This window comes from Pogona vitticeps, chromosome 15, assembly GCF_051106095.1.
Source record: "Pogona vitticeps strain Pit_001003342236 chromosome 15, PviZW2.1, whole genome shotgun sequence".
NCBI classification, from domain to species: domain Eukaryota; kingdom Metazoa; phylum Chordata; class Lepidosauria; order Squamata; family Agamidae; genus Pogona; species Pogona vitticeps.
The window spans coordinates 11815568-11839746 of NC_135797.1; the positions used below are offsets into that span (position 1 = coordinate 11815568).

General features: G+C 49.0%; 1 protein-coding gene across 1 annotated transcript; it reads right to left on the bottom strand.

The window, feature by feature from the left end:
* Positions 1-544: 544 nt before the first annotated feature.
* Positions 545-18906, bottom strand: CTSW (cathepsin W). Its single transcript, XM_078382097.1, has 12 exons — positions 18696-18906; positions 14760-14980; positions 8103-8169; positions 7144-7257; positions 5995-6152; positions 5447-5546; positions 4993-5073; positions 4361-4480; positions 3585-3649; positions 3333-3423; positions 2518-2594; positions 545-996 (listed from the first exon to the last, which is right to left on the bottom strand). The coding sequence occupies exons 2-12, from the start codon at positions 14853-14855 to the stop codon at positions 883-885; spliced, it is 1083 nt and encodes a 360-aa protein (XP_078238223.1). The 5' UTR covers positions 14856-14980; positions 18696-18906; the 3' UTR covers positions 545-882.
* Between the last annotated feature and the right edge of the window lie 5273 nt (positions 18907-24179).

Here is a 24179-nt window from a genome sequence, read left to right on the forward strand (position 1 = left end):
AAAATTCTGGCTACCATTACCCCGTTTCTTGTAAAGCGGCTTCTGTGCCCGTCCCGCCTGCGAGGAAAACCGTCTCTATTTCAAGCGCATAGGAGTAAGGCAGGCTGTTTTCACACCCAGCTATTGTGGTTATTCAGCAGCTCAGGAGAGGCACTCAAAGGCCGCCGTGAAAATATTCTCTGTTGCAAAAACAGAACAGCGCCAGTGTGATCAAGGCATATGTGCACATGTTGTTTTTATATATTTGTTTTCTATTACATTTGTATCCTATATATTACTGCAAGGAGACATACCCTTCTTCCTTAGAGCAAGTTGTGAAGTATTTATTTTATTTTATTTTTACCCCGTCTTTCTCCTCGAAAGGACCCATCATTAAAAGACAATAGTAAAGCTAACAACTGTGAGTCTACAAATACTAAAAAGGATCAAACGAATACCGTATATACTATGAAACCTAAGCCACACCAAAACATATTAAAAGCAGTAAAGTACAACAATCCATTAAAAAAACCACCCACTCAGTAAACCAGTCACTCAGGAAAAGTCAGCCAGAGGAGAAAGGTTTATTTGCCTGCTTGCGGAAGGACAGCCAAAACGGGGCCAGCCTGGCCTCCAGTGCCAGGGAGTTCCACAGTCTGGGAGCAGCCACCAAGAAAGGCTTCTCTCACCTCTCTACCAAACATACCCTGTAGGAGGAGAGGTGAGTGCACGGGGTGCTAGAAAGGCAGGAAGGAGGAAGTGCAACGGGGCAGAGCGTAGCCGAGGCGAGGCGCTGGATCGCCTTTGGCTATCCAGTTAATGCAGAGAAGAACTCCCAGCAGCTGCCGGTAGCCGAGTCAAGGATTATAGGTGTAGTAGATTCCTGACACGGAGAGGATGCTGTCAGATGCCAGGACAAGGCGGAGGGGTCTTCTTCCCCGAATCTTTCACAATCGCCGTGACCGCGTACATGGCGATGCCGCAGGTGTTACTGCCCCGGTTCAGCCGGAAATATCCCTAGGTGAGAAGACAGAAGATTATTCGAGGTTTTCTTCGTGTCCGGGCTCCGTTGCGACCCTCCCGACCCTTAAGTTTCGAGATTTCAGCCCCACGAAGAGCTGGGAACGAGGAAACGGGAGCGGACGGGGGAGCCAAAACATGGCCATATTTGGACGAAGGTCAACTCTTGGTGCCCTCGAGAAGTGGGAAACGACAGCTCCGCTGTACGTGGGTTATAGGAGTTGTAGTCCCAAAACCAGGTTCAGGAAGGCTCCGTGAGCCGATTAAAGGATATTTCATCCATCATCCCAAGCCTAAAGGGTCATGATTCATCCATCATCCTCAGACATAGGGGCCCATTCGGCTTAGGAACCAAGAGCCCGCCACATCCTCCGGCAATGGGCTCTGCCGTGCAGTTCGTAGCGTTCAAAGAGTTCTTCTTAATGTCCATCTAAAATCCTTTCTTTCAATTTGAACTTTTGATTTATATCCTGACCTCCAGAGCCATCGCAGACTTTATTCCACCATCTGCGGAAAGTCCATCAAATACGTGAATATGACTAGCATGTTTTTCTCTACACATTTATTAGAGCTTGAAAAGATGCTCATTAAAAGCAATTTGCTCCAGTTACTTGGAATCATAGTTGAGATAGACATGACCGTATTGAAAAAGTAACTCGTGGTATATCTCGTTGTTCTGCTTGTTACTTTTTCATTCAGTTGCCTCGAATGTTATTAGGAGAGAGAAAAACACTTAGGAATGGCAAAAGAACGTAGGGGAAAATGTGCCAAAAGGCCTCTTAAAATGCAGTGGTGCCTTGCTAGACAGTTACCCCGCATTACAGTTTTTTTTTCCTAGATATTGACTTTTTGCAATCGTTATAGCGATTTGCAAAACTGATTCCTATGTTTGGTCCCCGCTTCGCAAACCAATTTTCGCTAGACAACGATTTTGACAGCTCCCTCCGCGCTCGCAAAACGGGTGTTTTCGGGACCTAAGCTTCGCAAGACAGCGATTTAAGCAGCTGATCGGCGGTTCGCAAAGCGGCTTTCCTATGGCCGATCTTCGCTAGACAACGACGATTCTTCCCCATTGGAACGCATTAAACAGGTTTCAATGCATTCCAATGGGGAAATGCTTTTTGCTAGACGATGATTTCACTAAACAGCAATTTCAGTGGAACGGATTATCATCGTCTAGCGAGGCACCACTGTATCTTAAAATGGTCATTCCATTTAAAAGGAACTTTCGGGAGTAACTAAGAAATATCCACTGTAGAAGATCATTTAAATCCATTCCTACTTTTTAAAATGTTAAATTGAAAGGACATTGTTCCAAAACCAGTGGCAGGTCACTCACGTGTCCCTTGTTATTTCTAAACTCTGATCTAACGAAGCCTTCCAGCGTCTCCTTGCCCCGCAAGCCGCATCGCCCTCTTTGAAGCCCTCCTCTGACAAGTTGTCCTAACCCCCACCCCACCCCGAGCCCACATGGGCTCTGCCCTCCTTAACGATCCCAGAGTCGGATGTCCGGCTCACCTTTTCTCCCCAGTGTTCTCCCCACGAGTTCTGGATGATCCAGTACGACCCAGTCCAGGATCCGCGCCGGGATTTCACTGCACAGAAAGCCAAGAATCAACCGCCGAACGTTTTTTTTTTTTTTTTTTTTTTTTGCCTCCCCAAGTGAATCAATCCTTCAGCCTCCTGGGTTCTCTTTCTATCTCTCCCCCCTCTCTCTTTCTCTCTGCCTTGGGCTCAGCAGAGGCTTCTCCAAGATTCGCAGTCTGAGCTTCCTTGCGGTTTGGCCCTCGCACCTGATGCATGAGAACACGCACGGCGATGGGAGAGGATTTGTGACACTGAAGAGGCTGTTGGGTGCCTGTTTCACATCTTGCCTAGGTACGGCATCGCCACCACCGGTGAGGGGAACCGTAGCCCACACCTGTCCTCGAGGCTATCTATCTTCTCTCTGAATTTATCCTACCCCTTTTTAATATCCTGAACCTCTGGCAGCAGGTTCCCCAGCTGGGCTAAAAGCCAAGGAACGGACAGCTTACTTTCAAATTAATGCATTAAAATACAGTATGTCCCGGCAAACGAGTGTCTGTTGGCCCACAGGAGGACGGATGGCGAGAAGGCAGCGAAATCCTTTCTGGTAGGATTCTGCCCTCTGGGCAAATCCGTAAGTCCTTCTTCTTCATCTGTCTTCTGCTACCTGCCTTGGTGTCTCACCCAAAGAAACTATTGTGGTAGGGTTGGAGGTTTAACCATCCTTGGCGGATGATGGTTCGACACACACACCCCCAACAGCGCCTTTCCCTTCTCCCATTATCTGATGCCCCTTGTCTGCTCACCATCGCCAAAGCCCACGATGACCACAGCATGATCCAGATGATTTGGACTGCAGGCTTGGGAAGGTCTCCGGATAATGCCTTTCTGGTAACCCTGCGATGCGGGGAAAGGAAGGGAGCAGGAAAACGTCAGGAAAGATTGAAAAGGCTCCGTAAACGGGAGGCTCCCCCCTCATTTGGAGGATTTGATGGAGGAAAGGGGGGAAGATGGTATTATTCTAGCACCCCACCCCACCCCCTCCATCAGAGACCCACCTGAAGTACTTTCATGTTCAGCAGAGCTGTTACCGGACCTTGAGAAGCGACAACGCTGGCTAGGTCTGGAGAACAGCAGAGGAAACACAATGGGGTTAGTGGACAGAAGGGTCCGACTCCTGTGTCCATAATGTATCGTACATAAATGCACACCGATGCCAAAGATTAGTCCACAAGGAAAACTGTGATTCGTGCCTTGGAGAGTTTTCCTTCGTTAAATTGTAACTCCCGCTGGCTTTCGTGAGGGATCAAAAATGGGGATGATGATACAAGAAGCCATTCGTGGAGAGGAAAGCACAGCAAGGAAGCAGACAGAGGGCAGTGCCCCATGGTTTCAAATGTCTCATATACCAATGCGGAACAGAGGAAGCAAATGAGATGAGCTTGAACTCTCAACGGAGGAAAGCACATCGTACGACGCAACAGGGTAGGACTCGGAACCGTGTGCAGGCATTAAAGTATATAATATTATTCAAAAGGAGTAGAGTGGGTGCATAAGTTGTTCTCAGATGGGTCCATGTAGGAATGGTGTGTCTATGAGAAACGGGAGAAGCAGACATAGCAAAGCATCAGGGAAGACTATGAAGGAGTAGCCCGTACTTATAGAGAGGAGGTTAGGAAGACGGACGCTCAACTTGCAAGAGAGGTTCGCAGCAACCATCTGAATCCATCCATGTTACCCTACACAGACAGTGATTTATTTATTTTTTGGCCACACTTCCACTTAACAAACAGTTCCCTCACACCCACGCATTCCCTCACAGCCACATCCTTACATTTCTCATCTCTGGGAAGAACTTCGTAGCCATCGATCGTGGTCACTTTTCTTCCCCGGTGTTTCTGGCAAGTCTGGTTTCTGCCCACATAGGGATACAGCTCGCTTCCCGATAATCCACCTGGAAATAGAGAGGCACAGAGGTTAGCAAAGCACGTGTGTGCATTTTCGCGCACATTTGCACAGTATGGGAGACAAAGGGAGAGAAACCAGCATTACTCTTTGCACCGACAATGACTTTTTTTTGTCATTTGACTTTTCCAAAAGCACATGGCATACAACTTGGAGGGGGGGAAATGCTGTAACTAGAAAAAGTGATGTGTTGCACCAACAGAGTAACTTTCTTGCTTGTTAAAAGTTCCTCTTTTTTTGAAATGTACCTTTACGTTCTTCCTTCATGACCAGAAAAGTAAAGAGTTGCAGATAACTGTGTTGCCTGTCATTCATTGGCAAGCTCTGGGCTTAACAAGTAAGCCTCGGGACAGCTTACTTGTCCCTTGGTCGTAATCCTACCTCGCAGGGCTGTCAGGATAAAAGTAGGAGAGTGTGCCACTTCAAGATCTTTGCAGAGAAGAGGGGAGAACGATGCCATGAATCCATTAAAAAAAATAAATAATAATATTGAGGACTTACTGCTGTTGAGCACGGACAAGAGTCCCTGCCACACGAAGCCTCCGTTGCAGCCTTTCTTCTGATACGCGCAGTCGATAATTTCTGGAAGCAGAAGAAGAAACATTTAAAACGCTGTTCGTGGCAGGCCACGGAGGGCACGTGGCATAAATGCAGAAGCAGCTGGGGTGAATGGGATCCAAAGTCCTACGTCTGACGTTTGGACGCCAGACGTTTGGACGCCGGACGTTTGGACGCCGGACGACCTGCCATCGGATGGACTGGACTACGGAGGGCTGCCTTCGACCCATTCAGACCGAGAGGAATTCTGGGGCCTAGAGTCCACATCGGCAAACTTTCCCACGGCGTAGAGAGCTTGACCGTCGATGCTCCAGGCGGGGGTGGGGGGGTGGGAGGCCCTGGTCGTGCCACGGAGTGGGCTAGCCGGCTCCCCTTATCCTCCACCCCCCCAACGTACCTTGTACCGAGACGTTTCGTGGCAGGTGCCGGTGGATGTTCCACAGGGCTTCGATGTTGGAGGCCGTGGCAAACGCCCAGCAGGATTTGCACTCCGTGCCCTGGCAAGAGAAGAGAAAAGAGGTGCCAGGGGGATCATTGGGCGGTGGAATGACCCGGGCCTGCCCACCCAAGGCTGTTGGGAGGCCAGGTGGCAGATTCGGAGCCCCAGGTGCCCACGGGAGAGAAGGACGCCTTGGCTCGGCATCTAAAGGTTGCCCTAAGAGGCGGTGGTGGTCACGCTGCACTATCTGAGGCTCAGCCAGGAGGGAGCCATTCAGACCCATTGGCCCCATAAAAAAATCTGTTCCCAGGGGATCAGCATCCGGAGAGGCTGGACTAGATGACCTCTGAGAACCCTTTCCAGCTTCCCCCGTTCTTTGCTTCCTGCTCCTTGGCTTGGACGCTTAAGACTCTTGCTTTCTCTAAGGGGGGGTGTTACCCCTTTCGCTCCCTCTCTGGGTTGGGTGCCACTGTTTTCCAGCGCCCCACAACCCCGTCCACCCTTACCTGGTCCTTCACGGCGGTGACAGCGCCGGCTTTTCTCCAGTCACAAGACTGGGACTTCGATTCTTTCCTTAGGAGGGGGCTTTCTGACAGCCCCCCTGTCGGGAGCCGGCCAGGAAGCGAGGGAGGGGCGAGGCCAAACTTCTCTGCAAATTCGTTTTCTAGGTGGGAAGGAAAGAAGGGAACGAACGAACGAACAGGGAACACAGTGAGAACAACACTGAGTATACAAATACTGAAAAAGATTCAGACAAACACCATCGTAAAAGACGCAAGCAACACCAAAACACATTCGAAGCAATAAGGTAACAACCATCCATTAAAAAAAACAAACATCCAGTTGCTAAGGGAAAAGAAAAAGGTTTATTCGCCTGCTTGCGGAAAGACAGCCAAGATGAGGCCAACCTGGCCTCCAGTGGCAGGGAGTTCCAAAGTCTCTGGGAGCAGCCACCGAGAAGGCCCCTCTCCCGTGTCCCCACCAAATGCACGTTAAGTCCTAGATATAATTCCCCGACCAACAACAGAGGAAAAAGCAATAGATTGTAAGAACAGAGGTTGGAAATATTCCTTTGGAGTCTAAAACTTGGAGTGTTTCCCATCTCTACCTAATACTGCTTTTTGCTGGATGCGGAATATCTTGGCAATACGTGGAAAGGGCTCTTCATTTTAAACATACTATTACAGCCAATATACTATTGAATATACTATTACCTAGTTAGGGCATTCTGTGCATGCATGGAGATATTTCTAATGTGTGTGTGTGTGTGTGTGTGTGTGTAATGGCAAAAGGTAATGACAGCTTTTAAAGTAGGGTGAGATAAATGCCAGCGGGCTGGCTTTCCTGCTCCTGAACCCAGTGAAAATCCTGTAAATCCCTGTTGTTATGCAAAGCATCTGGGACGGGCTTAATCTTGAACTGGCAAGCAAGTCCCATTGGCTTTACAAAAGACCCGTTCCCGAGGAAGACGGAACTGGCTCGTTAAAACGGATGAACGGCCTGCATTTTTTTGGACGCTCCTTCGGGGTCGTACCCGGGAGACTGGTCTAAGGAGTGTCTGTGTGCTCCGAAATTTACCGCTGTCCTTCAGCAACACGCAAAATCCGCCCTCTGCTTTTAGCCCTGGGGGGGGGGGGACCCAATTTTTTTTTTACCTGTTAAGTCGCTGAAGCGGGTGACCCCATACTGCGCGGTGCCCAGTTCGGAGGCCTGGAGGTCACGGCTTCTCGCCAGATTCTGCACGAACACCTTAAAGCGCTCGTGTGTTTCTGGGGGGAGAGAAATCAAGACGGCGTGTGAACCTGCTTGTGGGCAGAAGATCCCAATCGGCAGAAGCTGCCCTTTTAAGCTCTGGACTTTGGGGTCTTGGAGCAAGAGATGGAAACAGATTTCTGATGCCACCTGAAAGATCGGGAAGTTTTGGTCTTTGCAAATCAGAGGGCCCAGAGTAAGCCACTGACCCACAAAGCTGGGACGGCCAGTTTTTCTGACAGGCCACAAAACTCTGCTAATTTTTGCTGCAATGGACTACGGGTACAATCAGACAGGGGGAAAAGCTTGCATTTTGGCACGCTACTTGTGGCACCATCCACACGGCGTAGGGCAGCTTGCGAATCAGCCCGTCCCTCGTCTCTGCTCAAGACGCCCCCTTTTTTGGTCCAGTAACAGGACGACCCCCTTCCTCCCCCCCCCTCTGGCTGGGCTGGCATGATTCCTTCATGGGTGGAGAGACCCCTTTAAGGGAGACCCGATCCTTTCTCACCCTCAGATGCTCTCATTCCTCAACCAAAAGACGTCACCCCCAAAGAAGGCAGCTGAAAGGAGCAAAGCTTAGGGAGCCAGAGAGATGGGCTTTTGCTCAGGAGAGACAAACGCCACTTAGTCCCCGGGCTCGAAAACGAATTCTGGCGCTTGAGAAATTTCTATTCCAAGCTGCCCAAGACTTTCGGGATTCTAGTAAAAACCAAAACAAATCAAACTTGCCTGCCTTCGGTTCTTTCCACCCTACAGTCATAAAGATACCAGATCTCTATGCCCATTAACTCCACCCGAATACGCTACCCGGTGCATTCCAGATGTGCGTCACCTGGCAGAGGACGAGGGACGCACTTACCTTCTTGGGTTTGGTAGGTTCTGTTGAACCGTGCCCTGAAATCCTGAAACATCTGGATCATTTGAGCCTGTGGGAGAAAAACAGAAAAAAAAAGAGCAGGGAGAAAGTTAATTGATTCCACCAATGAGATATCGCAGTCATGAGACGGTGCCTGTTTCTTGCAATGAGAAGTTTCGCCTGTTGAATTTATGCCTGCAAGGGCATAGCAGAACTGCAGGGCAGGGGGCTGGGAGGAGATTTTTTTTTGTTAAAGGGTCTACAAAGCAGATTTGATGCCCGTTTGTCGCCCCCACCCCATCCCTTTTCCTTCAGGGTCCCCTCACCATGCTCAGATCTGGAGGGAGGGCGGCAGTGGCTGGGGGGCTCAGAACCCAGGCCCCCCACACCACCAGGCCGACAGGCAAGGTTGCCGGCCACATGACGGGTGCAGCCGATGAGATTAGGAGAGAAAGTAGTCACAGGGAGCGAGAGGAAGAGGAGAAGATGCTGAGGAGGGAGGTAGGGAGGTGGTGCTGCATCTGGTGAACCGGCAACCACAGAGGCAGGAAGGCAAGAGGGGGTGTCATTTGGGGATGGGGGGTGTCAGAAAGAGTCAACCACACCCCGTTCTGTGGTTGAAGGGCTAATTTTGTTCCCTGGAACCGGTAGCCGTCATGGTAGCCTCTGAGCATGCACAGAAAGCTTCAGTACCAATCCCTCCCGTTTCCCCATTTCAAGAACCTTGCCTCTTTTTATTATTATTTTTTTTTGCAGGATTAAAAAAATGATAACGTTGATGTTCAACAGAGGTTGAAAAATGCCCTTGAAATAAAAGGGAGCCCGACGTTCCTTACAAAATATAAACGCCCCACGAAAGAGAGTGCTCGAGAAAGCATCGTACAGTCCGCAAGCTTGCGCGGATCAGGGCCACCCACTCGGTCAGGCCGGGACCAGTGTGAAAGGATGCTAAAAAGTAAAAAAAAAGTTTGTGGCGGGATCGGTTTTTGCTTGGAACGTTGTTCTCGGGTGAAGACAACCCCAAAATTCGTGGCAAGATGGATTTCACCAGGCACGGCTCTCTCGGATGCAATACGGGAAAGATGGAGGCTGCGTGGAAGGGATGCTGATGCAAAGTTTCAGCTCTCTCATTTTTCAAGCAAAGAACGGCTAGTTAGCTCCATGGTTTAAACCTCTGGCTGCAGAGTCAGATATTGTGAGTTCAAGGGGCTGAACTCGATGACCAAGAAGGTTCCTTCAGTCCAAAGGTTATGACTATTGAAAGCTAAAAGAGGCACAGGCCATATTAAGCGCGCACACCCCTCTCCCCATTTGGCTTTTCTTTGAGAGAGAGAGAGAGAGAGAGAGAGAGGGTTGGGAATACAGTGGTGCCTCGCTAGACGATGATAATCCATTCCACTGAAATCGCTGTTTAGCGAAATCATCGTCTAGCGAAAAGCATTTTCCCCATTGGAATGCATTGAAACCTGTTTAATGCGTTCCAATGGGGAAGAATCGTCGTTGTCTAGCGAAGATCAGCCGCAGGAAAGCCACTTTGCGAACCGCTGATCAGCTGTTTAAATCACTGTCTTGCGAAGCTTAGGTCCAGAAAACACCCATTTTTGCGAGCACGGAGCGAGCTGTCAAAATCGTCGCCTAGCGATAATCGGTTTGCGCAGCAGGGGCCAAACATTGTCCAGCCAAATTTCCCCCATAGGAATCACTGTTTTGCGAATCGCTGTAGCGATCGCAAAAAGCCAATGTCTAGCGAAAAAACTGTCACGCGGGGTAACTGTCTAGTGAGGCACCACTGTAATGCAGAAACGTTAATTTTCGTACGGCTAAGGTTTGCATACCAGCTAAGGGATTCTGGGAGGTATAGTCCCAAACCACCTCCACCGCCACCCCTTATCTTAATCAATTTCTCTGTAATATTTAGTATTTCTCTATAATATTTAGTAGAAAGGACCTGACGGGTCACGGAGCCCAAGCCCGCCCAGGAAGGGGAGGCACAGTGGGGATTCTAACTCCCAGCATCTGGCTCCGCGGCCAGAGACATAAGCCACTGAACTATGGAGCAGTTTTTAAAAAATACAATAATTTTGACCACCCCTGATTTTGGGGTTTGGGGTTGGAACCAGCTGTAGTTTTCACAAACCTTTCTTCCTGATCTCTCCACCGCTCAACCCCTTTGGGCCCCAGCGGCACCCGGGCATCTCAACCCTTGGGTGCGTGCGGCCAGCTCCGCCTGGAGTCTCGGGAGGCACCCCCCACGCTCGGCCAGCATTCCTCAGCCCTTGAGAAGCCTCTTTTGTTCCCCACGGGGTTGACCTTGAGAGGTGTTTGGCTAAGCAGGCAGAGAGAAGGAGATCCAAAGACGGGTCTCGTGAGACCCACAGTTGCTACTATTCCAGAATTCTTCCTTATTCCTATTCTTAGCTTTGCAATGCTTTGAACTCCTTGTAAATAATGAGGGTGAAAGAGGACAGCGCGCCAAAAATGGTCCGAAGCTCAACATCAAAACACAACACTAAGATCATGGCCACTGGTCCCATCACCTCCTGGCAAATAGAAATGGAAGAAGATATGGAGGCAGTGACAAGTTTTATTTTCTAGGGCTCTGTTATCACTGCAGATGGTGACAGCAGCCACGAAATTAAAAGACGCCTGCTTCTTGGGAGGAAAGCGATGACAAACCTCGACAGCATCTTCAAAAGCAGAGACATCACCTTGCCGACAAAGGTCCACATAGTCAAACCTGTGGTTTTTGCTGTAGTGGTGTATGGAAGTGAGAGCTGGACCATAAAGAAGGCTGACCACCAAAGAATTGACACTTTTGAATTGTGGTGCTGGAGGAGGCTCTTTAGAGTCCCCTGGACTGCAAGGAGGACAAACCTCTCCATTTTGAAGGAAATCAACCCTGAGTGCTCCCTGGAAGGACAGATCCTGAAGCTGAGGCTCCAATCCTTTGCCCATCTCACGAGAAGAGAAGACTCCCTGGAAAAGACCCTGATGTTGGGAAAGTGTGAAGGCAAGAGGAGAAGGGGGATGACGGAGGACGAGATGGATGGACAGGGTCATCGAAGCTACCAGAATGAATTTGACCCAACTCCGGGAGGCCGTGGAAGACAGGAGGGCCTGGCGTGCTCTGGTCCATGGGGTCACGAAGAGTCGGATATGACTTAACGACTAAACAACAACAAATTATGATAAGCATCTGGCATAGATGAACTCTCTCCTTAGCTGTAATGAGCTGAAATATGGGGCGTTTTAATCTGCAGGAATTATTACTTCATTTGCACCCAACCACCTACAACTTCCCGGTTCCCTCCGAGCTTAGCCTTTGGAGTGGATGGCAGTGAAATGATTTTCCCACAACAAGATGTTGTGATATGAGCTACCTATGTTGTAAGGTTGAAACATCATGAGTTGGCTTTGGTGACGAATGGGCCATCAAGAGCCATTAACTCTGTCCAAGCCCTGCTCCGGGTGAAATGAAAACCCGCTCAGACAGCTTTCGTGATAATCACACCTTCTCTTCTTTCGGAGTCTCTGTAAGAGAGTCCGGGTATAAAGGCAGAGACCGTACCTTCCTAATGGTGTCACAAAAATTTAAAAATACAAAGTTGGTCAAAACCACTGGCAAGCAAATGCCATGAGGAACGGCGGAAGGCGTTTGGCGCATGCTTCGCGTTTGAGTTTCGTTGAAAACCCTAACGAGGCACCTTGAACGCTCCCTTTTGCTGGGCTAAAAATATTTCCAAGGGAGAATCTAATCGGCTCATCGCTTTACCTCTTGCGTGCCCTCGTGGGCCCGGAATGCTTTGCATCCCAAAATGGAAAAAGGTGGGGGGTCAAAGGAGTTCCTTTAAAGAAGAAACACAAAGATATCCGTGAAAGCGAACTGATTACTGGATAGGTCTCCAAAGGGGCCGGGCATCGCTCAAGGGTAGCTCCCGATGACCGGACTTTGGGCGTCCCTGGTGCATGGGTGTCCCTCCACACCTCTTTCGTCTTCATTTTGATGTGAAGACCTTGAAAGTAGGTATGGAGATCTGTGTGGACGGGCAGTTAATCTCTCTCTAGGAGATTCCAGGGTTGTCTATCTCTCCCCCCCCCCCTCCGATTCTTAACACCCACCCCTCCTATTTAATGTGTGGGGCTATTTACAGATCAGAGACAACGGGCGTTCTGTTCTTTATGACCGTCTAGCCTAAGGAGGGGGGGAAAAAGAAAGACCGTCAATGGAAAGGAGACAGTGTTTCTTTTCCAGGTTGGTTTTTCTACTTATTTATTTCTGAAAACCCCCTTTTGGGGCGAAATGTGGCCAAAGGCATCTCTCGAACCCGCCATTCTGGCATCCAGCCAACGGGCATGGCGACAGAGAAGCCGGCATCACGAAAGCAAGCCATAAATGAGGAGAAATAAAGTTGCCGTCTAGTTTTGAAGTCTAGATTGCACGGCTTGTGTTGATAAGATCTACAGGTGATGCTTCTGAACAAACAATTTGATCCCTGCTTTCCTCTCCACTTGCTAAGCCCCACTTAGATGTCTTAATTTTGGATTAGAAAAGTCTTACACATGGGGGCGTCTTATACACTGAAAAATACAGTACAGTAGTAAATAATAAACCTCAAGGTGGTTGACAGCCGCTGTAAACAAAGGCAATGAAATGACTGCTTAAAAATGGAAAGTTGTGTCTCTTTTAAAAGAAAATGGAACCGTCCTTTTTGAACACCTCGTCTTAAAATCTGATCATTTGTACTTCGAAAAATGCCTGGGTCAACAGATAAAGTCACATGGAAGGTTTCAGGGCTTGCAGTCTGGAATTGGAGGCCTAGAAATCCCTAAAAGCCCTTTTGCTGTCGGAAAAAAAAGCTGTTTTTTCCGGGGTAAGCTTGGCCAGGATCACAAATCCTGCCAACTCCCCTGTTCCCTTCAGAGGGGGGAGCAGAGAGATGCCAACGGCCTGCAAGGGTGCCCGCCGACTCCAGATTCACAGGGAGAACAAATCCATTCCAGTGTCTGGCTGAGTGTTGAAGGGGCGAGCCAAGATGCTGGTCCTGTTTGAGGGACTGAGACCGAGCACTTTGGAGAGCCCGTTTCAACTTCGTATTAAAACCCGGAATGGATTCCGTGGCCCCCACAAACCTCAAGTCGCCAAGCCTCCTTCTTCAGGAGCAGTATATCCTTTCACTACCGTAGGCTGAAAAACAAGACAGGACATGCATCTGAAGACATGGGTTGTGTTCAGAAAAACTCACACGGAAATAATTGAACCTTAAAGCAGCCCTTGGCTTCATGAGGGTGATTTTGGATATAGTGAAAAAGACGCAAAAAGTCAATTTGTTATTTCATTGCCAAGAATGGTGTTGGTGGGACTTTCCTTCTCACGTCCCAAAATAATTTGCCAGACTTTGGGTGTTGCACACCTGAAGTTGCCAGATGCCAAAATGCCCCTGCGGGAATGATCATCATTCCCAACATCATGGGAATGATGTTGTTAGCCGTGGCGAATGACCAAGGATTCGGGGTTTCCTTTGGCCATTTCAGGGTGCATGTGGCTTGACAAACTCTGGGCACCCCAAAATGGCCAAATCAGCAAAAGATTGATGCCACGATGCCCAACGCACAGCCGGAACGGCGTAACCGAATTCCAGCCACTGAGCGTTGGTTTGAGAGGTGGGATGGGGGGAATGGAGGAAGGAAGGTTAGTTTTAAGGGGAAGGAATTTAATGGCAAACTGAGATCACCCCTCAAGGAGCACATACTCGGGCCCCCCAAGCTCTGCATTTCCCGCTCAGCCCCAGGCATGCCAAGTGCTTTGGGTGAGGCCTGCCTTGCGAGGTAGGTCAGTTTGAGAAGAGGCACGGAGCCCACGGTTGAGTGTTTTTGATTTCTCGGGGTGTGTGAATGTGGAATCACTCGTCCAAGCCTAACTCAATCCAGCCCTCCACATCCCCCTCTCTTTCTTAAAGCATATCCTTCTGATGTTGAACAATGGCTCAGATTTAAATTCTGATATATATATATATTTTTCTCCAGGTAAAGGGAGGGCCCGTTGGGTGGGCGGATGCTGTGTATTGGGTCTATCCATGTTGTTGGGCGTAAAAAACCTGGCATTTCTGTTAGTGCATTTCCAGCCCCCTTCGGTTGGGGGAAGACGAAAGTGTGCCTGTAAAAAATGCCAAGGTCACCGCAAGGCTCGGGGAGAGGCAGATAAAAACAGGTTCCCACACTTCCATCTCCTGCGTCTCTGGACAGGCCAGGACTGTCCGGCGATTCCCGCCGCCCTTCACCCACAGGTTTCAAACGCCTTCGGTGGCCCATTCCAGCCACGAAATCCACAGCATCCCTTCTCCGTCGTCATGCTGGGTTTTCTGCTCGTGAGCGGGATGCTGGCCAGGGTGACCTGCGCATCCGAGGAGACGAGCCTTCTTCACGAGGAGCCACCGCTGGAAAGGACGGCGGTTCCTCTCAATGACAGGTAAGGAGAGGCCCGGATCCCATCCAGGTTGCAACCCACTGGGGGACAGTGCAGTGTAGTGGTTAGACTCAAGCATTAATTCCCGGTTTAAGTCCTTAAGTAAGCACATGTGGAGGCAGGGGGAAAAAACCAGGCTGCTCCGTGTGGGTTTTCCTCGTGAGAAATCAGAACAAGGGGCAGTGAAGAACATCTACCTGCGCCACAGAACTCTCTTTAGCCAACCGTCCTGCCATGCTCTTCAGCCACGCTGCCTCGGGGAGGATGGGGGTCTTAGTCTCCAAGAGTAACATTTCTAACAGGGTTGGAAGAGAGGGCTTGCTCCCGCTCTGTTGGGGACGGAGCTGCGTGTCGGTCGGAAGTGGAGAGCCACTATCTCGAAGGAAGAGTCCTCTTCTGATCTGGCCGATCCTGGTTTCTGTAGGGAAGAGGGGGAAACAATCCAGCTTAGTTTTCCTTTAGGGCAGACAGAGATGGGCAGTGCCTTGAATAGGCACAGATGTGCTTTCCCACGAATAATCATCTTTTAAGAACATGATGGCAAGCAGGGGTCCCCAAAGGTCAGTGCCAAGAGGTGGAGAAAAGGCAATAAATGAGTATCTCTTTTCTATGTTGAAGGGATAATTCAGTGACAGGCCTGGCATGCTTTTTTTGGGGGGGGGAGTTATTTCACTTGAACAATGAATCCAAGCCTGATGCTCAACGTAAGACGCAACATCTGTTTGTTGTTGTTTTTCCCCCCCTCCTCCTTGTTTTGAATGCTTGACACCCAACTTCTTTTTCATCTCCAAATACGAAGAACGCAGGAAATCTGGCCGAATCTGTCCAAAACAAACGCAACCGTTGTTCAAATCCTTTACCTGAACTGATCCGGTTTTATTTTAAAAAAAAGAACAGCGGTGGAAGTTGGGTCTACTCCGACTGATGTTTCCAATCTGGTCGGTTGTCTTTAAGAGGGCAGAATTCCACCAGGCACAGATTTACCCGAGGGATGTCTAAAACAAAAATCTTAATTCCCAAAATCCACAAGCGGGCAATCTTCTGGTTGCATGGCATCTGCAAATGCATAAAAATCAGGAAGTTTCACAGATGGGCAGTTTATCCAAACACGTTGCCCACCTGTGGATTTTGGAGTTTGTTTTACTCCTACAGAACAAACAACATTATCTCCCCCCCCCCCTTTTTCCTTCCTTTGATTTGGTGTCGAATGTCTGAGCATCACGATGCTGATAATGGCCCAGGTGCCCGGGCAGGAAAAATAACAACAATAAAGGAAATGCATTTTGTTATGTCTCTCTCCCTCTGTATTGTATTGTTTTGCAGGATTAAAATCAGTCCTGGGAACGACTGTGTGCCTAAATTAAGTGCAGAAACATGTGGAAAGAACACAGCCTCTTACATTTATCCATCGCTATCAATTTTTTTACATCATGTTCTGTCCTGAGGGTGGTGGATGCTTAATTTGGGCAGACACACAGCTATTTTTTTTGGGGGGGGGGTTGCGACATCGAAAAGCCCACTTATTTGAGATGAAGATAATAGTTTCATCGACTTAGTGCCCCCCTCCAGATGACAACTCCCATCGTCCCCAGCCAACTAACCTATTTGAGGGCTTCCAAGTTAGGGAAAGCTTTTGAGTATAGACTTTATTCAGAGGAAATTTGCTAAAGAGCAGAAAGAATCAAGGTATTTTGGGGGGCATCTTCTGCTTCCCCCCCCCCCCCATTTAGGATCTTGTTCACGGAAACAGCCAGATGCAAACAAGATTGCTAATTTTACAACTATTGTGCTTTTAAGCAGCCACTCCTAAGGCATGCCTTGGTTGTGAAAAGCATAACATGATGTTTTTGGCTGATCCGATGGCTGTTGATCACAGCAGAGGGCAGGATGGGGCGATGGCTATATCGTTTTGTTGAACAAGAACGTGGCAGACGTGGTTCTAAGGCTAACCTGAGCCACGAAACTCACTGGACAGTCTTGAACCAGGCCTGTTATTTTTCTGTCCCTGTCTGTCCTCACCTCCCCACAGGGTTGTTGTAAGAATAAAGCGGGCAGAGGCGTGCCACGAACCTCATATTGAGTTTATCAAAGGAAAGCCTATAAATGCAACAGACCAAGTCATAAATGAACCTCAAGGAGGGGCAAGACTCTCATGCATTTAATTATTGCCCCCAAAAGCGAAATTTAGCACAAGCAGCTGACCCCGTTGCTTATACGGTCAACCTCCTTTTCCAGGGTGCTTTCAGAGGTCCGGGAATCCACGTCTCTGGACCCGTTTTGGTCCAGAAAATATAAACAGCAGCAAAGCAGATGATGTAGCGTCCTATTTCAAACCTGTGGCTGACTTTGCTTTTCTTGGCATCTCTCGGCAGCTGCAGGGAAGCGGTCCTTCGGCATGTGGGGGTGGCCGTCCTCGCTCTGCTCGGTTTGGACCACCCTCCCAGATTCACCGCGGACACCACCAGCCGGGCGCGCGAAGCCTGGGCGAAAGAGGTGGCAACGCTCCCATCGTTGATCTCAGACGGCCAGCGCCTTGGTGAGGGTCCTCATCATCCTCTCTCCATTCCCTTCAACCTGTGCTAAACTCAGCTCCCAACTCAAGCCCCATTAACAAGGCTCCTTCCTGGTCAGTGTAGCGTGGTGATGGTTCTCTTGAGCATGCACAGAGTGCTTTCTTCACGATTAAGCAACCACCACCTGTTACTTCATGAGTCAGAAAGTCTCTTTCTTCATCCCTTGGATAGAAACACAAAGATCCATCTGGGGCAGAGGTGTGGTTTTAGAAACACTGCTGCTTGGGGGATTCTGGGCACTGTAGTGCAAACCTGAACACTCTTCATCTGAGGCATTTGTGGTGCCTTAGCTTTCAATCCAGGAGAGCGGGGTTCAAATCCCACCTGTGCCCAAGATTTACCATGTGACTTGAGGAACCACTGCCTTTCAACCTGTAAAATGAGGAAAATGACCAGCATTGATTCAGACGGCAAGCCATACTTTAACGACGTGACTCAGGAGGCCTTTAAGATATTTTCTTTGCCTTTCCTTCCAGGAGACGTCCCCGCCAATCAGACGCTGCTGACTCAAAGAGGGCGCTGTGTTCAAGCCTCACACCACGTCACCCTGGGAGGTAAACGCCCTTCGGTCCCGAGTGCGAAACAGCCTTGTGTGTCCAATTGGCTCAACTGGGCACAGAGCCATGACTAGCGATTTCGGCTCCACGGGCTTCGTTGCCCTCTCGGGTCAATCAGGGTCACGACAAGATCGGCCACGTGGGAAAGTGTAGGAAAAAAAAGACGAAACTGTCAAAAGGTCCCGGGGTGCTCAAATCCTCTGGGGAAGCTATGCAAAAGGGGTCACTTTGGGAGGCCAGTGGCCTCCAGTTAAGAAATCTGAGCTGCAAGACGGTCAACCAATTCTATGTCTTAATTTATGGCACATCTCTTCCAAGGGTTGCGCTGTTTACGTCACACCCTCGGCCACCAGATTTGGGCCATTGTTACCACTCGGAACCTGCCAGTTGTGCATTCCCCTCTGCCCCGGGAGAAGAGGCTGGAGGATGCGCCGTTTGTGCACTGCGCACCGTTTTGAGCATGCATTTCTGCCCTTCCAACAGCAAATCACCCCCAGATAGGTTTGCAACCTTGCAGCAGCTTCTAAATTTTGGTGCCCTGCCCGACAGCCGCTCCCCCCCCCCCCGCGCAGACGTTGACTGACAGGCTTCACGAAACCGACGTGAGCCAAGCCGGTAACAGGACCTGCCTTCTGGCAGTGGAGTAAGGGAGGTCTTTTTAAAAAAATCTAGTAACAGTGAATAGGAATAAATTACTTTAGCGGCGCAATAAATACTATTTCCCCATAGCTTCCGATTGCATTTTTTAAAAATTGCATTGGAGCCACCAAAAACACAAAACCTCTTTATTTTTAAAAGTAAAAATAATAGGAAATAATTGAGTAGCGTTGACATGCAATGCAACCAGTTACATTTAAAAGACACTTTGGCGAGCAGTCGGGAGATGACCTTCCAAAGCCTTTTAGCAAGAAAAATCAGTGATTTGGGGGGTATCACTTTTCAGAGCGCTCCGGCATCACTCCTGGACCGAACCAGCCTTAAAGCGCCTTGCTCTTGGCCTCACCGCTCTCCTCCTTTTCCTCTCCCTGTCCCAGATCTTGGCTGGCAACACTGGGTGCTCCATCCGAGGGCCTTCGTCTTCGCAGAATGCTTGAGGTGCCCCTGCCGGAGAAAGGAAGAGGGGCCTCCGCGTTGGGTTCAAGAATGCCAGCTTGGGGGCCTCGAAAACCAGCCGGATCCAGACACAAAGCAGGTAGGAGAGTGAGCAGATCTCCCTCAAAATTTCCATTTTACGAGGCGGCCCTGGTGCTTTTTTGCAATCCCGGATTTATTATCCACTCCATTGATCTCCTACCTTGTATGCTCAAGAAAGCTTACGCGGTCTTCTTCTTCTTCCTCCTCCTCCTCTCTCTCTCCTTTACAACAACCCTACGAGGTGGTTCAAGTGGAGAGACTGTGATTGCTTACCAAAAGAGAACCCAATACCTTTTAGGTGCGATGGGAGATTCGAATACAGGTCTCCCCGTGTCCAACATTTCCGACTCTTACCACCCCACAGATCCTCACCCCCTGACATCTTTTTCTCCTGCCAGAGACGCTGCTGTCGGGCCCTCCGGGCTCCGCTCGTGTTCGTGCTCCTGAAAGAGGACGGCTCGCTGGAGGTCCGGCCGGTCCGTTTGGCGAGCGGCTGCCACTGCCCGCCGTGAGGCTCTTCCTTCGTTCCCACCCCACCCGGCGTCAACAGAGGGAGACCCGCCAGAAAGGGCCGCCCGAGGACCCATCACCACCAGGACCTCCAAAGCCATGAAGACAAAAAAATTAAAATTTTAAAAGCTTTCCCCTCTCCCCGCAAAAGGACATTCACAGAGTGAAGCATAACCTCTTTCTTTTCCAACCTGCCGTGGGACAGGATTCGCACTCACACCCCCCAAAAAAGCATGTCTCCGGACGAGGAGTTCAACCAGGTTTGGCAGCGATCGCTTCCCCCAAACAACCCAACGCCCTTGTTCGTAAGCCTTCGCCTGTAGCTGGGGGGGAACAAGTGCCTCTCTGAATAGTTTGACTACAACTCCCATCTTTTCCGTGGTACCTAGGGCTAGTGGGAAACAAGCGTCTAACAACACCCTGGAGCGCCACAGATTCCTCACGACCGCTATACGTTCACTGCCCCCAACATGGGGTTTCCAAATATTTTTTTTCCATACCAGTCATCCCCACGCTGTCTGGGGCTGATGGGAGTTGGAGTCTAACAAGCTACAGAGAGTCACACATGTCCCCCACTCCTGCTCTACACTAGTTCCAAGTTGCTTTTTCCTTCCTTCCTTTCTTTAAAGCTTGAGATGACTATTATAAAGAGAAATTCACAAAGAGCTAGCCTTTTGCCTTTTCTCCCTCTCGGGTGTGTTTCGTAACCGTTTGATCTCCAGAAATTAGCAGGAAACACTGCTTTTCTAAATACCTTGCAAGCTACGAAAAGTGTCTGCTGCCATCTGCGGGCCAAGCTGTGAAAAGCTGAGACACCACCTAGGAGGGGCTGACACCTGAGGAGACCCCTTTCAAAGCTGCTCTTAACATGTATGAAAACTGATCTATACCTTCAGTGTAAACCTAGCTGGGATGTGGTTTTGTATTTTTTTTTTAATCGCTATAAACTCATGTACCCCGACTCCCCCAATAAAAATGTACCAACTATTTTTAGCAAGACCTGGCATCTAGGTTGGAGATTTCTTCCATTTGGGGTTCAACGGAAAGCGAGTTACTAATCGGTGTCACAGCTAGAAGCACAAAAGGGTCTACGTTTCGTGTTTTTTCCCAAGCCATGGAAAGCTGGGGGGAAGAGAAAAATTCTTATTTATCTGTTACCCGTACAGTATATCTCATCATCTCCCCGATAAGTTCATATGAAGCTCGGTTCCTCCATACTTTATCAAGACAGCGATTTAAACAGCTGATCGGCGGTTCGCAAAGCGGCTTTCCTATGGCCTTATATTCGCTAGACAACGACGATTCTTCCCCATTGGAATGCATTAAACAGGTTTCAATGCATTCCAATGGGGAAAATGCTTTTCGCTATTCAGCAATTTCAGTGGAACGGATTATCATCGTCTAGCGAGGCACCACTGTATTTGATTAAGTTCTTCACCGAGGGACTGCTCAAAACCAGCATGATTTAGCTCATCGTGAGCCCCTCCCAACACAGGTGGATACGGTTCACAGGTAAATCCGGGCAGGATACACGTCCCGTCAGGTTGAAGGGAAGACTCACGAGTGTTAAATCAATTTCTTCAGTTAAAAATTGGGCAGGGGGTGGGGAAGAGGGCTTGGAAACGCTGGCCTGAATCTTCATCCACCCATAATTCTGAAATACATCAAGGTCTGCCCTGGGTGAAGAGAATGAAGTCCGGAGGGGGGTGGACTTGATGACCTCCGTGGTCCTTTCCAACCGAATTTTCTAGGTTTCCAGCTCTGTCTTCCAGGCAGAAGTTCTGCTGGCTCTCCACGCAGGGGTGTGGATCAGGACCTCTCAGCCTGCCTTTTCAAAGGGGTTTTCTACCTTAGTCGCTTCTGAGCTTGCGGCTGTGTTCCCGTCTTGTAACAGGGAGTTCCGCAGGACAACTCCATGTCGGATGAGCCTGTTCTTCGATCAGCCCGCTGTCAATTTCACCAAGACGCTCAGGATTCTGGAATCCTAAGAGCCACGGCGTTCAGGACAGCTTGGTCTCTTTCGAGCCTCCCCTACCTCGTGCCAACAGGGCTTTTTTGCGACGTGACAGAGAGAAAGGAACAGCGCTCCACAGCGCTCCCCATTCCAGATCCATGGCACCCAAAGCCAGGCGAGTTATTTTGGTAAATTCAATTAAAGAGTATTTCGAAATGCTTTGCTACTGCAATGCCATGACAATACGTAAATTAACTGACCATCTGCTGCTATTCACGACAGTTCCATGCTGCTGTCTGAAGCTACTTTTTCCCTCCGTCCAGCGGCAGAGCTGGCTCTGACCATCAACCGTACTACCAGATTTAAATATATATATATTAGCAAAACAAACCCAGATCATCTCATTCTCAACTTTTTTTTTTAAACTGGCCCTACCGCTCCGTCTTTTAATGCCCGCTGGAACGAGCCGAAGGGGTTATCCTCTGTTTAATTTCTGTAAAAGAGAAAGCCGTTATGACAAAGCCCCGAAACGAGGCACGAAAACCAACCCACCCATTTTGGCAGCAGTGCAGCATTCCTAATCAGGGCCAGGATTCTAATCAATGAAGCTGATCGACCCGTTTCCTGGCCGCGGTTAACGGAAGCCGCCGCGACTGACCCAGCCAGCTTTTTGCACGCACGGGAGGTCACGAGGGAAGCCACGTGAAAAACGTGCCTTCCACAAGTCCCTATTCACATTTCTCCTTCCAACTTACGGGGACCTTACGGATCAGGGGCTTCCAAAACATCTCACCCTCTTGCAAGCTCAAAGCTATGGCTTCCAGTACTAAGCCAATCCATCTCACGTTGGGCCGTCCTCATTTCCTGTTGCCTTCAACATTTCTCAGCCTCGTGTCTTTTCTAATGGGTCTTGTCGCCTCGCGATGGACCCAAAGTAGGACCTTAGTTTAGTCATTTTTGCTTTTTAAAAAAGATGTGTTCCTTTGATCTCTCTAATGGTCCAGAGCATCCATAAAATTCTCCTCCAGCGTCACATTTCAAATGAATCCATTTCTTTCCAGCAAGTTTTCACATCTGTAAATAGGAAGTGGGAATAAAATAAGGTCCACCCAAGAACATCCTTAAACTTGACGATCTTTACTAGTTCTTCCCTAATTTTCCCAGTAACTACCTTTAAAAGTTTTCCTGTTTCTTGGCTTCCGTCTCCATTTGCACTGACGACCGAGGCAAGACATACAAAATCTTTTAACAATTTCAGCGTCTTTGCTGTCAATATTCAATGGGATAAAGTTCTTCTGTAGACATGATTTCTCTGTAATATTCAACTATAGTCCTGCTTCTGCACTTCTTTTTTCTTTCACTTCCATCAAGCCGTTGACGCTTTCTGCCAGTAAAATGGTGCCATCGCCTTATCTTAAATTACTGATGCTTCTCCCACCCGTTTCATGCCATCTTTATCCGAATCTAGTATTTTATCTGAATCTAGGTAAGTTCTGCATACAGACCGAGCAGATCTGGCGATCAAAGCCATTCCCCCCCCCCCGTCTTCCGCTTCGGCCTACGGGAAACCCGTTCTGTTTCTCCATCTTCTGTTCTAACCGCAGCTTCTTGACCAGACCAATCAAATGTTCAAGGTACATTAATTTCTTTCAGAACAACCCATAGCTTTTCAGGACCCACACGATTAAAGCCTTTCCCATAATCTTAAAAATAAAAGGGCAAAGTAATCTTCTTCTGAATTTTTTTGGTCTGTCAGTGTGCATTAAAAATAAATAAATCTAAGATTTGGGTAGACAGGTGACCCGACCCCATGGGTATCCATGGGGGGGGGACCCTTTGCTGCCTTGGTCAGATGGCCAGCCTAAAAAAGGGGGGGAGTCACCTGGTTTGCCACACCTGAGAGAGCAAAATCTGACTCTTCTGGGCACACACAAAATTCTGCATAGGCCCAAAATAAACGCTGCATAATGACCAACATTTAACTTTTAAAATGCACATTTAACCTTTAAAATGTGCAAGAAAACAACCTATTCATCCTACACACATATACACACCCCAATAATTACTGGTTGCTGATACCAGCAGTGAATCAACCGCCGAACGCTTCGGACTACAACTCCCATAATTCTGCCCAAAACAGCTGGGGGAATATGGGAGTGAGCTGCATCCAGATGTTCCGGCAACATCTGTCGCAACTGCTGATCAGCTGGGAGGAAGGGAGGGGGGATTTGTTGACCTAAAAAAATCTCGGGGGGGGGGCAGAACTTCCTAGCCCTCCCCAAATCCTGCAGAACACCGCCATTTGGGCCCAAATTGAGGTAGGTATCACCCTTACCCTGGCCTGTCTGCCTCGGCAGCCTGTTTGCTTCCGGGCCACATTCAAGGTGCTTCTGTTAACTTTTATAAAGCCCTTAAGGGTTTAGGACCCTGTTACCTGGCTGAGCACCTCTCCCTTGGAAATTGGACCCTCGAAACCAGGCCTTTTCTGTGATGGCTGCTTTCCTTTGGAACTCCCTGCCACCAGAGGTGCCACTGGCCCCATCCTTCTGGGTTTTAGGACACCACTGAAGACCTGGCTGTTTTCCCACACCTCTAATCAAGTCATTTTATCTATCCCTTCCACCCCACAGCCTGCCATTAATCTTTTTTTTCCCTTTTGTGGTTCCTGTGGTCGTGTCTGGAACCCCCTTTTTCCCCTCACTGGGATTATTCTTACTGATTTATGCCTGTGTTGTCCTCCTGTTCGCCACCCAGATTAAGTAGTCTAGCGACCCAATTGGGCAGGATAGAAATATAAATAAATAATATTTCTTTTAAATCCTTCTTTGTGCTCTCGTCCATTCCTTTGGCCGCAGGCTCCTCGCCGCGGAAACTTTATGATACCCGGGA